This window comes from Xiphophorus hellerii, chromosome 20, assembly GCF_003331165.1.
Source record: "Xiphophorus hellerii strain 12219 chromosome 20, Xiphophorus_hellerii-4.1, whole genome shotgun sequence".
Lineage (NCBI taxonomy): Eukaryota > Metazoa > Chordata > Actinopteri > Cyprinodontiformes > Poeciliidae > Xiphophorus > Xiphophorus hellerii.
Window position 1 is genome coordinate 790,333 of NC_045691.1, and position 13,382 is coordinate 803,714.

The 13,382-nt window shown below is 44.9% G+C and overlaps 2 protein-coding genes across 3 annotated transcripts in view; one reads left to right on the plus strand and one right to left on the minus strand.

Annotated features, from left to right (window-relative positions):
- The first annotated feature begins 393 nt into the window (after positions 1-393).
- Positions 394-4,740, plus strand: LOC116710978 (complement C1q subcomponent subunit B-like). The gene is made up of 6 exons (XM_032550328.1): positions 394-519; positions 1,817-1,982; positions 2,477-2,708; positions 3,330-3,447; positions 3,529-3,770; positions 4,071-4,740. Exons 1-5 carry the CDS (start codon positions 517-519, stop codon positions 3,736-3,738), a joined length of 729 nt encoding a protein of 242 aa, XP_032406219.1. The 5' UTR covers positions 394-516; the 3' UTR covers positions 3,739-3,770; positions 4,071-4,740.
- Positions 4,741-9,926: 5,186 nt separating this feature from the next.
- The window catches only part of flnba (filamin B a), a 71,018-nt gene continuing 67,562 nt past the window's right edge, over positions 9,927-13,382 (minus strand). The window contains exons 47-49 of one of the 2 annotated variants that reach the window (XM_032550587.1): positions 12,056-12,274; positions 11,766-11,975; positions 9,927-10,880 (exon numbers count right to left, since the gene is read on the minus strand). In XM_032550587.1, coding sequence (XP_032406478.1) covers positions 10,693-10,880; positions 11,766-11,975; positions 12,056-12,274 — 617 coding nt within the window. In that variant the 3' untranslated portion in view covers positions 9,927-10,692. The remainder of the gene's footprint in view (positions 10,881-11,765; positions 11,976-12,055; positions 12,275-13,382) is intronic. The other variant, XM_032550589.1, reaches the window with a different exon arrangement.

Genomic DNA, 13,382 nt, shown 5'->3' on the forward strand with positions numbered 1-13,382 from the left:
CAACTGCACCACTGTGCAGAAAACAGAAAACTCTCCCTTTCATGTCATATTGTTGTGCTACTTTGTGTCGATCTGTGATATTAAATCCAAATAAAATACATTCAAAGATTTTTTTGTCCTAATGTGATAAAACTGGAAAAGTTCCTGTGGTGTGAATACTTAGCGTGGCGTTGTGGAAACTCTGTCAGGATTTTTACAAAACCCACCAAGGCAGGTTGTAAAGTCCAGAACTGGACCAAGCATCTGTAGACTTTAAACTTTGGATTTATGTAAATTAAATCCCCTCAATATTCTCAGTGTTCTCCAGGCGATAAATTTATATTGAACACGTTTAAAATAATTATTTTCCCAGCTACCTGCAGTGAAAAGTCTGTGTTGTAGCCTAAAAACGGCTTTACTGACCAGCAGAGGGGTTTCTTGAGTTTCACTTCATGTTTCCTTCCTGATTCTGCGCAGCAGGAAAACTTTCCAACATCTTACTGCTGCACCACAGGACGACGGACATCATTACTGCAAATGGTGAGACTATCTTATATTTTATAAATGTTGTGCTACATGAAGTAAAGTTCAAATCGTGAAAGAAAATCGTTGCTAGATGGAGACGTGTGCAGCTTCCCTGATGGGCTAAAACGCGTTCAGTAGGACAGAGCTCATCTTCAGTTCACAGAAAACTGACTATAGCAGTAAAGAGATGCTCAATTAATGCCGAGATCAAATGAAACATAATTTGCTCAATACTCCACATAAAATCCAGACGATACATTAAAATGAGTGAATGTTCAGTTTGTCTAAATATTCTGGATTACAGCACAGATTCAGATCATTTTAGATCATGTTACTTTATTAGTGGCTAAAGTGAAATTACTATATTTAAGCAAATTTAAGCAAGATATTAGACATTTTTATATCGACTTTTTTTATTTATTGCCTGAGACAAAATTATGGAGTGTGAAAAATGTATTATTCTTCCTCTAAAGGCTAAAATATTGGCTGACAAATTTTCTGAACTGGCCAGCTCTTTGGAATGGGATTTCCAACTGTCTTTAAGAAAAAAGCATAGAAAATATTGAGGATAAAAAGTTCTATAATCTCTGCTGTCAGCAATATTTGAACTGAGTTTTAGTGATGGTGACTTTCACCATTCCTGCTGACAGCAGGTAGAACATGGAATAATGCTCCACTTGCCCACTTGTTGATGGATCTGCTAGCTTTTGGTTGCTGGTCTATCACACAAACTCCCAACAAAATACATTTAAATGTGGTTTTAATGTGAAAAAATGTGGGAAACTTCAAGTAGCATGAATACTGTAGCAGGAAATCTAAAAAAAAAAAAAACTCTTTACATTCTTGCTATTTTGAATTATTCTGGCAAAAACTAGATTTGCTTCGTGCAGAAGGTTTGGGTTCCGGGCGGCTATTGAGAAGCGATTGCTTCCCGTTTGAAATTTTACCCACTTGCCAACATTTGCCGACGTATGGCCAGTTAGACGCTATGAAGCTTACCGGAAGTCGTCTGCTGTAAACAAAGCGCCCTCCACTGCAAAGAGAGAAGAGCCGATCCCAACGTTAATGTTAATTCAATATTTGGAAGCGTGGCCAACATGGACTGAACGGCTTTGTTCACGTCCTCGCCATCTTTACCAAAGACTAAGACAGACTACAATTCTAAAACAGCGCAGAAAATCAACCTCATTTTTCACAACTTCTTCCGTTCGCGGATTGGCGAAAATCCATCGGAGGGAACCGAAAGCCCAGACTGTGTTGGCTGATTTTGAGTATAAATCATATTTTGGGTCTGTATTGTGTTTCTGTCCAGGCCCTCCAGTGGCTGAGCTGCGGTACTGCGTGGCTGCTTCTCTTGGTCTGCATCGTCCCGGTGGACATGCAGTCCTGCACCGGAGGAATCCCCGGGACCCCCGGGATCCCCGGCACCCATGGACCCAACGGACGGGACGGTGTGAAGGGGGAGAAAGGAGATCCAGGTGAGCTCAGGCCGGACAGAACCTGGACTGAAGATAATCTTTTTGACTTTGAGTTGACACAGTTGAGGGAGTTTGGTGTTTCAAACATGCAGCACAGCAAACATTTTTTACGTTTTTGTTTTTGATTAGAAGCCTGAGTGAAGTTGCTCCCAAAACAATGTAGTTAGATTTTGGGTAATGTGGGGAGGCTGGTTGACCTTTGAACTTTAATATCTTCAAAGCAAAACAAACAAAAAGGTTTGCTGCACAAGCAGAGTGGAGTTGATTGTCACCAGTTTTCTCTGATTTGAAGGAGGTGGAGGGGCTGGTTGACCTTTCGTGACCTCTGGAAACATTTGTTGCTATCTTTAAAATGATAGCGGCACAAACAAAAATTGTTGCTGCTCAAATGTAGTTGAGTTGATTGACACCAATTCTGGTAGATTTGGAGAAGGTTGTGGGGAAGCTTCACTCATACCGATGAGCATGAAATCAGTGTTTACCTCCCTGAACAGGTGAAGGAGGCCAGCCAAACAGGGGCCAGGAAGGGGTGGCAGGTATGCGGGGCCCGCCGGGCCGGCCTGGTATGAAGGGGGACACGGGCCTGCCGGGCCCTGCCGGATACCCGGGCCAGAAAGGGGAGAAGGGAAGAGCCTTCAACCCATCCAACAAGCAGAAATACGTCTTCTCCAACAAGAGAGCCATTTCAAATGTAGCAGAGATGAATGCGCCGATTAACTTCAACAGGTGAGAGGAACCGGCCGACGTTTTTACAGAAACCAGGGAGGAATGTCACTGACTGAGAGGCTGAGCAGATCAGTTATCACAGAGAGAGTCATCAAAAATCCTGGATCAGCCAGTGATCAATTAGAGGCAAACTGAGACGACAGCTCTGTGGATTCTAGTTCATCTGAGCTGAAAGGCAAAACGTTTGGTTCAGATGGAACCAAAATCAGGATCCAGACTGAAGGGTTTACTGAGGCCAACATGGATCCAACCGTACATCCAACTGTACATCCAGCAATACATCCAACAATACATCAATACATCTAACCGTACATCCAACCGTACATCTAACTAACAATTCATTGGTCCATCCATCCATCCATCCATCCATCCTGTGACTTCTCGATCCATTCTTTCCTAAACCTGAACCATTTAGCTGCAGTAAGATGGTAAAAAAGCTGCCAAGCATCTAAAAGTTGCAGGATGGCAGCTCTTCTTAGGCTCTCTGATATCGCCTCAAGTCACTATTAAAGATGAACTTAGACTTGTTTTCTAAAGCAAAAGCCTGTTATTACACCAACAAATTGTAGAACCAACATTTCACTTTTGAACTAAACAAACATGTGCTTTAAACTCCTGCAGAGTGATTTTGCCTGAGTTGGAGCCACAGTTTCAAGGAGAGACGCTGGTAAACGGGACGTTCCAGTGTACAATCAAAGGAGTGTATTTCTTCAGTTTCCACGTTTCAGCAAAGACCAAAGTGAGTCTCAGGGTTCTGTATCAGACCGTCTGCTTTCCCTGCAGGTTTCAGGCTGAGATTCACCATGATTTCACCTCGCAGGTGTGTCTGAAGCTGATGAAGGGCAGCAAGGAGCACTTCACGCTGTGCGACGGCGCCGACGGTTTCTTGGTCACGTCCGGCTCGGCGGTTCTGGACCTGGAAGTCGGAGATAAAATTTCTGTGGAGCCAACCAGGTACAACGGCATGGTGGTGTCGCAGAGCAGCACCAGCCACAGCTTCACCGGCTTCCTCATCTTCCCCACCTTTTAACCCTCCGACCGTCCATCAGCCCGTCCACCAGCCCGTCCATCAGCCCGTCCATCAGCCCGTCCACCAGCCCGTCCACCAGCCCGTCCACCAGCCCGTCCACCAGCCCGTCCACCAGCCCGTCCATCAGCCCGTCCACCAGCCCGTCCATCAGCCCGTCCACCAGCCCGTCCACCAGCCCGTCCACCAGCCCGTCCATCAGTCCGTCCATCAGTCCGTCCATCAGCCCGTCCATCAGCCCGTCCACCAGCCCGTCCACCAGCCCGTCCACCAGCCCGTCCACCAGCCCGTCCATCAGCCCGTCCATCAGTCCGTCCATCAGCCCGTCCATCAGTCCGTCCACCAGTCTGTCGGACATTTCAACCAGTCAGAGGAAATATTCATTCTTGGTAGTAAAGGCTGTATCTGTTCTCCAAAAATGACATTTCACGTTTCTCATGAACACTGCACAATCAGAAAATCTTCCCAATTATTTTTACCTGGTTTCCAGTGCAAATACTTTGTACACTTGAAATAAAACAAAACTAACTTATAAGTAACTTCTCAGCAAGAATTATGAGCTTATTTCAAATCAATAAAAAGTTTTAGTTCCACTTGCAGATTAGTTCACTTCTAACATGGAAAAAATGTCTTTTGTAAGCAAAATAATTTTGTAACGAGACATTTGTTATAAGACCAATGTCTTGGAACAGTATAATTCATACAAGTAATATAATTCATTACATTTCATTAATATAACAACATATTTTATTAAGAATTTATTGACTTAAATTAAGCTACTATATCTTGCTGAAAAATTATTTGTAAATTAGTTTTTTTTATTTCAAGTGTACTAAGATATTTGCACTAGAAATAAGACTCAAAATTCTTGGGAAGATTTTGTGTTTTGCAGCGACTTATTGGACGTCTTGCCTGTGTTTTACTGAAACTGCAGTTTTATTTGTTTTGTCAGCATAAAATCTTTGGTCCAGTTTAAATAAAGTAAAAATCAGTCAGTTTGCTTCATGTTTTATTTAACCAACAACTCATCCATGTGTCTCTGAACGCAGTTGTTTCAAAGTATTTAAAGTCTTTCAAGAGAATATGACCAGGACGCTAATGTAGCAACAACTAGCAGAGTTACTAAAATAAATCTAATGTTTAAATGAGATCCAGACAGTAACATTTATAAAGCAATAAGGTTTTACTGCAGAATGAAATTAAATTGTATGAAATCTTAAAATTTTTCATCACCAGATTTTTACAAACATGACATTATTGCATGTTAGTAAATTGTATTAAGAATTTTATTTTATTTTTTTACACATTAACCATAAATAAACCAATAAATTACATATTGCAGACTGAAACCCCTGCAGCAACTTCTCCATCTCAGCAGAAACATTAAACAGCAAGTTTGACAAAAATCAGTGAATTAGTTTAATCACAAAAAAACTCCAACAATTAGAAAAACATACCAACAATATTTTTGACATTTAGTTAAAATCAAACTTCTCATTTTCACAAACTCTTTCAGAGGTATAGTGGCTAATTATTACATCTACAATCAAAAATGTGTTGAATTTGATTTTAGAAAATGATATAAGGAAGTAAATCATGTTTAAACGTGTGGATGGTGACCTGCTGTGGCAGGATCTGCAGTGTGTGTGTATCCCAGGTGTTAATGAATGGAACCACCCTCTCAGTGAATGTGTGTGTGATGGTGTGTATGTGAAGGTTAGAGTCAGGGTTAAAGAAGGACAGAGATGCTTTGTCCCAGTCTGTGGAGCGTCGTCTTCTCCTCCAGAGCACGTAGTGCATGCTGCGTATGTTCCATAATAATACGCTAATCCCAGATATTCAGGCTCACCCTGGGATTTAACCGACTCTGCCAACACCCCCAGCTTCCAGCCTTTATTTCTTTCAACCTGGACTTCCCAGCTGTGAGTCCCAGAATCAAAGCCCTCAGATCCCAGGGCAGAGTGGCCGGCGGCGACCCTCTCTGGGTTTTCTGGGAGATTCCCAGTCTGTCCCAGCGTCACACTGGTGAAGTCTTTGGACAGGATGACTCCCAGATGAGCCGTGTTTGGGTCCAGAACCAGAGGAGTGTAGGTCACCATGTTCTTCATGTTGCTCCAGATGTTGAAGGCCAGGTTGCCCAGATGTTTGGCCTGGTCTATCAGAGCTCCTGAGGGCAGCTGTGGATCCTCCAGCAGGGGGCAGCGCTGGACTCTTTCCACTGCAGCCTTGTAGTTGTGCAGGAATGAGACGTCTGCAGCTCTCAGCTCCTCCTCTGTGGCTCTGACTGTGTCTGAAAGAGCTGCTATCTCTCTGCTCAGAGCCTCCATCTTCTCCTTCATCATCCCTCTCTTCTGCTCCTCTTCCTCCCTCAGTGCAGCCAGCCTGGCCTCCTCTTCCTCTGCTAGAAACTGATGAAGCTTCTTAAACTGCTCAACAATTTGCCTCTTGGCCTGTTTTGTCTGGATCTTGATGTGGTCTGCAGTTCTAATGCAGTTTTCTTTGACTTGTTCAAGGAGCTTCAGTTTCTCTTGTAGCGCCGTCCTGATGTCGTGGAAATCCTGTTCAGCGTGAGACGGATCAGGATCTCTGACATCCTCCCATTGCGAAGCCATCGTTTTCTCTGAATGAAGCAGAAACTTCAGAGCAGTTCTGGTTCTGTTGAAGCTGAACAGATGGACAGTAGTCCACAGGTTTAAACTTCAGGAGATGTTTGTCGAAATAAGAGGCTTGTCTGTTTTTCTCAGGTCATTTCCTGGTCTGGTTCAGGTGAACTTCAGAAATCTGACCAGCCTTCGGTTTCATCCTGCACATAATGCAGGAGGTATGAAACATCCTTGTCACAAACTGTTTCTTTGTTTTTCTTTGTGCATCGTTTCAAAAAATGTCGTCTGATCAGATTGTTGGTCTGATAAAATGCCGGACAGTTTTTCATTTCTGAGGAACCTCTTTGGTTTTTATCTTGATATAAATATTTCAAGATGAATTCAGAGTCGTTGTTCAGATTCGTGGGAAAGATTTACATCAGTTTTGTTCCAGTTTTTGCCATAGAGGTATTTAATTTATTCAACGTGGCAAATTTGGACATTTTAGTAAATTAAAAAATAAGACATGCACATAACATTCACAGCCTTTTCCACCATAAATAATGATTGATCTAAAATGTGTCTTCAGATGGATTCAAGCTGTAGAAACTTAGTTGTATGCATTTCTAATACAGTGTAAAAAAAAAAACTTAAGTGGTCAAATCTGCAGGATGCTTCAGTTTTTTTAAATCCAATTAATCACATCACATTAATTATGTCAGGATCTGTGTTTTTCTGTGTTTATTTAGAGTTTTCTGTGTCCTTAGTCTCTTCGTTGTCCTGTCCTCCCCTTGATTGTTCCCAGGTGTGTCTCGTTCTGTGATTACCCTCCCGTGTATTTAACTCCACCTGTGTTCCTTGTTCCTCGTCGGGTCCTCGTCAATTATTCGTCAATGTTAGCTTATTTGTCGTCAGTGTTTCCTTGTGCCTGCTGTTCGTTGTTGGACTGAGTTTATCCATTAAATTCATCATTTTTCATCATACCTGGGTCCGCTGCATCTGCCTCACCACTCCACCACACCGCTTCATGACAGAAGGACCCGACCAGACCGAAAGGTGAGGCTGCTATGATGGACCCAGCTGGAGTGAGGTTACCGCCTAAAGGGCAGAGCGGCCCGTGGCGGAGGTCCGGCAGGGAGGACAGGGAGCTGGCGGAGGCTCTCGCCGACCTGCAGCGGGAGCTTTTCCGGGGAACAAGGCTGGTGTTAGCACCCCCCGGATATGGCCCCCGCCGATTCCTTCGTCCGGGAGGCCAGCGACGTGAGCCGCCGGTGAACCCGGCCCCTCGTCGCTTTCCGGAGCCGCCACCTCCACGGTCTGCCCGGAGACAGGGACGTGAGCCGCCGGTGGAGCCGGCCCCTCGTCGCCTTCCGGAGCTGTCACCCCCGCGGCCGGTTCCAAGGCTTCGCTGCGGCTCGCCTCCGCGGCCGGTTCCAAGGCTTCGCTCCGGCGCACCCGAGGCCGAGTCAGCCGGCGTTCCAGCCGGAACACCCGAAGCCGAGTCAGCCGGCGTTCCAGCCGGCGTTCCTTCCGAGACTCCCAGTGTTCCTTCCGAGACCCAGACCCCCAGCGCTCCGACTCAGACTCCCTGTGTTCCTCCAGAGACTCTCTGTGTTCCTACCGAGACTCCCAGTGTTCCTCCTGAGACCCTGACCGTCTGCGTTCCTCCTGAGACCCTGACCTCCAGCGTTCCACCCGAGACCGAGACCCCCTGCGTTCCACCCGAGACCGAGACCCCCTGCGTTCCACCCGAGACCGAGACCCCCAGCGTTCCACCCGAGACCGAGACCCCCTGCGTTCCACCCGAGACCGAGACCCCCAGCGTTCCACCCCAGACCCAGACCCTCAGCATTCCGACCGAGACCCCCTGTGCTCCACCAGAGACCCTGCCTCGGGGGGCTCGTCGTCGCCGTCTGTGGGCGGCCCCCGGGACTCATCGCCACCTCCAGCGCCGGGGACGGCCGCCGGACCGCCTCCGTGGTTCCCGCCTCCAGCGCCGCGGACGGCCGCCGGACCGCCTCCGTGGTTCCCGCCTCCAGCGCCGCGGACGACCGCCGGACCGCCTCCGTGGTTCCCGCCGCCGCGGACGACCGCCAGACCACCTCCGTGGTTCCCGCCTCCTTTGCCTCCGCCCACCCTGTGGGTAGTTTTTTGTTTGTTTTTGGACTCTTGGCCCTTCCTGTGTTTCCGCCCACCCTTGTTGTGTTTTTGGTTTTTTCTAGACTCTGGCCCCCCGTCCAGCGCCCCTCCGCCCACCCTTGTTGTGTTTTTGTTTTGTGGGCGTCTGGTAGCCGCCCTTGAGGGGGGGGGTACTGTCAGGATCTGTGTTTTTCTGTGTTTATTTAGAGTTTTCTGTGTCCTTAGTCTCTTCGTTGTCCTGTCCTCCCCTTGATTGTTCCCAGGTGTGTCTCGTTCTGTGATTACCCTCCCGTGTATTTAACTCCACCTGTGTTCCTTGTTCCTCGTCGGGTCCTCGTCAATTATTCGTCAATGTTAGCTTATTTGTCGTCAGTGTTTCCTTGTGCCTGCTGTTCGTTGTTGGACTGAGTTTATCCATTAAATTCATCATTTTTCATCATACCTGGGTCCGCTGCATCTGCCTCACCACTCCACCACACCGCTTCATGACAAATTACTAAAATAATTGTCAGTTGCGCCCCTAAATTTTATCCTCTTAAATGGAAAAATGTTCTGGTACAAAGTATTTTTCTTTCATATTCATCTAGAACAACTTCCAGCGACTCCTTAGATTTGTGAGCAGCAAAGTTTTCATAAGTTCATTTTTTGCTGTCAAGAATGGACCGAAGTTCTTCCTAGAGCCACAAAACTGCAGAAAAGTTAGGAACCTGTTCTTTAATACACCGATTTTAATGTAAATATCCAAGAACCTTTTTTTTTTTAAAGGTTTTGTTGGCTCTAGTGGCCTTTATTTGAAAGTAGTTTGACAGGAAACAGGGTAATCAGAGAGGGGGAAGACATGAGGCAAACGTCGCCAGGCCGGGAATCGAACCTACGACCACCGCTACAAGGACTAAGGCCTCAATGTGGGTCATGCTTTGCCCCTGCGCCCCCCAAGAACCTTTTTAAAACTGAATTTATGCTCTGCTTTATTTTTATGCATTTTTTAAGCTTTACATCATGTTATTCCCTCATCAAAAACATATCTGAGTGTTGCTTTGATTCTTCATGCAGGTTTGAGAAATCCTTTCATCTCCATGGCAACCATTCAGCTGTGCAAAACGCCTGGGTGGACCTAGCTCCACCCTTCAGGCGTAGCTCCTCCCCCACTCTGCTCCTTCAAACTAGCAGGTAAAAACGTTAAGGGGTTAACAGATCAGCCATGTTGTGATGACTTCCTGAAGGCGGAGCTTCAAAAAGAGCAGGAGCTTTTAAAGAGACAGAGGCCCAATTTCAAGACGTTAAAATGAGAAAGTACATTTTTTAATTCATATTTGATATATACAGCATTTTTATAACAATTTCAGGTAACGGTTGATTATACTATGAAATGGAACTATGAGCCTGGAAAACGCAAAATACTTTAAAGTATTTTTTCTTACAAGTTTGTTTTTCCCTTTTCAAAAAAAAAGAAGCGAGATTTAGAGTGGATTCATTTTTCTAGATTCCAGTTTATTTTAATTATCAAACATACAGTACATCAGATCAGGATTTAGTTTCACATTCCCCAATACAAAATGAGACGTTTTCCCAAACCCTCTGATACAAAAACTCCTTTTCATCCTAAAGTATCAAAAGTAGCAGTGATAATGGCGACGGCATTAACGACACCAAGAGAGATTCAATGTTCTCCAGCTCAGATCATGATGACAGAGGAAACGGATCAGAACCGAGCCACTGGCTCAGGTAGTCTGTGGCGGACTGCAGCAAGCAGCAGCTTGAAGGCAGCGTAAACAGGCAACTTTTACGGCAACATCGAGGAAGAGATGAATTCTGGGAGTGACAAATAATCAGTAGTTTCACAAACTAAAAGGAAGAAGTCCAGTTTTTCCCCAACCGAGATGAAAAATCACCGTTTGGCACCAATTTGGTTCTGTTGGCCGTTTGTGGTGTGGACCAACCAGCTCAGAAGACGTTTCCGTCCTGGAACTGAGCGTTTAACAGGAAAGTGCTTTGTTATCAAGTAATGCCTGTTTTCCCTAAATCCAGTTTAACATTTTGGGATCGTGTTGGGATTCTTTTTAGCGTTTTAACTCCATTAAAATGTTCAAGCAGAAAATCCTGGACTTTTACAGAGAGGGAGGATTGAGCTTGTTTTTTGTTCAGCAGCGTTTTCATTCGACAGTAATCTGTAGTGCAGTCAATGTTTCCTCTCCAGCTCAGCAGCAGGCGGATCCACGGTTTTTCCCGTGGTGCATTATGGGACGGTGACGTTGAACGGGGATCCTGGGATGTGGTCGTCGCCCCACTTGACCACCAGGACGTAGCCGCCCCGTTCCTTCAGCACGTAGCTGACGTTGTACTGCAGGTTCCCCAGATGTTTGACCAGAACCTCCTCACAGGGGACCTGAGGGCCGTACACGCCCACCAGCAGCATGTTCTTACCTGGGAGGAGAGAAATATCATTACAGAACCGGAACCAAAACTCCCACTAGTCTGAATCGAAAGGGATCTGCGCCATCTTGGTAGGCAGCCCAAACGACAGCTGAGCCATGAGAACAACGACAGGAAAGTTTACCGACACTCTTAACCAACATGCGAGAGAAAAGTACGGGATCGACCCGTATGAGACGGATAATGTGGACAAGCTGCCACCGAGGGTCAAACTCATTTTCATCTTGGGCCAAATCAAGATAATATTCATAAAAGGTCAAATTTGTTATTGCACACCTTCCTGTACAATCTGCACTTCAGGAAGTGATTGTTTGGAACAGACCTCTCACTCGGTTTAGCTTTGCTAACTTTGTTGCTGGTTTTGTGAAATTGAACACAGTACAGCTTTGGTCAGAAAGCACAACAAGCTTTTCACTGATGCATTCTGGGTACAGAATAAACAATTTGCTGAACCTCATGAAGAGTATGAGGAGAGGAAACAAAACTGTTGCGTAAACATTGTTCATCTCCTTCAAAATAAGAGCATGAATATAAATGTCTAATTGAATTCTTAACAGGCGATGACCAAAACATCAACACAGATGTTGAACTTCATCCAACTGAAAGTTTACAGCACAGCCATGCAAGTTATAGATTTAGAATTTATTTGGAAAATTTACCTGAGGGGAAGCTAGGAGCTCTAAAGTTAGCAAAAATGCTAAACAGAAGTTAGACAATTACAAGTGTTCACAGAAGTGGCGGTCCATTTCTGTGACACAGCTTCACCCCCTGCGGACGAAGCGGGCGGCGTACTACCAGATCATGGTAACAGTAATCCTCAGCACCAGTTATTGTAATGTTGAAAGTCGCCAGCGGCTGCACGGCTCAGCCTCCTACCAGCTTTGCTGCAGTCCACAGAGAAGTTGCTCTTCTGGCCCACGAAAGCCTTGCTCAGTCCGGGTCCTCGGCTCAGCACCTTGCTGGCGTCCGAGTCTCCCGGTCTGGGCATGGCGCTCTGAGCGAAGCCGCCGCCGGCTGTTCTTAGAGTCGGATCCAGCGTCAGGGTCGACGTCTCGTTAGCGTTGGTCACGTTCACCAGCCGGTTACCTGAGGAAACGCAGAACGCCCGCTGTGAGGGTGAAAGGTGTAGCTTTCGACCTGGTGGGGACGGGATCTCATCCCCGTACCTGTGACTCTGGCCTTGAAGGGGCTGCCGGTGATGTGGTTGGGCCCTCCGTATTTGACGCTGATCATGTAGGTTCCCGGTGCCATCGGAGTGTAGTGAACCTTGTAACCTTCAGGGATTTCCTGGCAGTCCATCTTCACTTTGGACGGACCCTCGATGGTCACGGCTAGCGCTCCGGGTCCCGCTTTGGTGTTGTTAATGATGAACTCCGACTGGGTTCCTGCAGAAACAAGAAAAAAATTTGATCATTCAGGTTTCTAATTTCAAGCATTTTCAAGGCTCAAAACTTTTCCAGCACCACAATTTGGAAATAAAACAATAACAATGATGAAGATTGGTTGGATATGCGGAAAACACATCAGATATCCACCAATTCGCAGATATGGAGGGAATTCACATGGAAAAATCTAGTACGATTTTTCATCACGCCTAAAGTTAAGAATAGATATCAGGACACAAACATGGGGTGTTGGCGGAACCGTGGATCAATGAACGCAGATCATTCTCACATATTCTGGTACCGTCCTAAAATTGCTCAATTTTGGAAAAATGTACATGAAACTATGAAGAAGATTCTGGGATATGATATTCCTATGAATAGTGTGGTACTATATCTTTGCAATTTCAACAATATCAAAGTAAGTGTAAAAGACAGGTATCTGATTAAGATATTGTTAATAGCTAGCAAGAAAGCTATTATGAGGAAATGGGGAAAGGCAGACCCTCCTTGTCAAGAACAATGGACTGGAATAATAGAAGAAATCTACATAATGGAAAAACTGACATCGTCTGAGACTTCAACAAACACAAATGGAAGAAAAGTGGATGAAATGGACAACATTCAAGAATAAAGACAGCCACAAAAATAAACTAGACAAACTAGACGGGTCAAAGGTCAAATAGAGGAATAGCTCCCAAGCTAAAGTTTTATGTTATGTTGAATGTGAAGTGTTCGTGTACATTGTGTATGTAAACAAAAGTGAAAAATACTAATAAAAAGTTAAATGATAAAAAAAACAATAAAAAATGAACAAAAAAGACAGTTTCAGCTCACGGTTATTTAGGCCTGTTATGATCAGTTTTGCTGGACGATAAATTATTGATAAACAGAAGTTATTGTGATGAGCGATAATATTGTCGTTTTGAGACCATTTTCAAGTTGTGATATAATAATACAAGAAAACATTCTCAGATCGATAACCTTTCAATTCTAATGAACATTTAACATTGAAACTGAAAAACATTTTAAATATCAAAAATAAACAGAAACAACAAATAAAATGAATCAGTTTATAAACCAAACCTTCCTCCAAAAATCTGTTTAGTTG

Bases quoted from the DNA above. Each gene is read 5' to 3' on its own strand.
- LOC116710978 (XM_032550328.1), top strand. The intron at 1,983-2,476 runs GTGAGCTCAGGC...CTCCCTGAACAG, and splicing joins GGGGGAGAAAGGAGATCCAG to GTGAAGGAGGCCAGCCAAAC. The intron at 3,448-3,528 runs GTGAGTCTCAGG...TTCACCTCGCAG, and splicing joins ACGTTTCAGCAAAGACCAAA to GTGTGTCTGAAGCTGATGAA.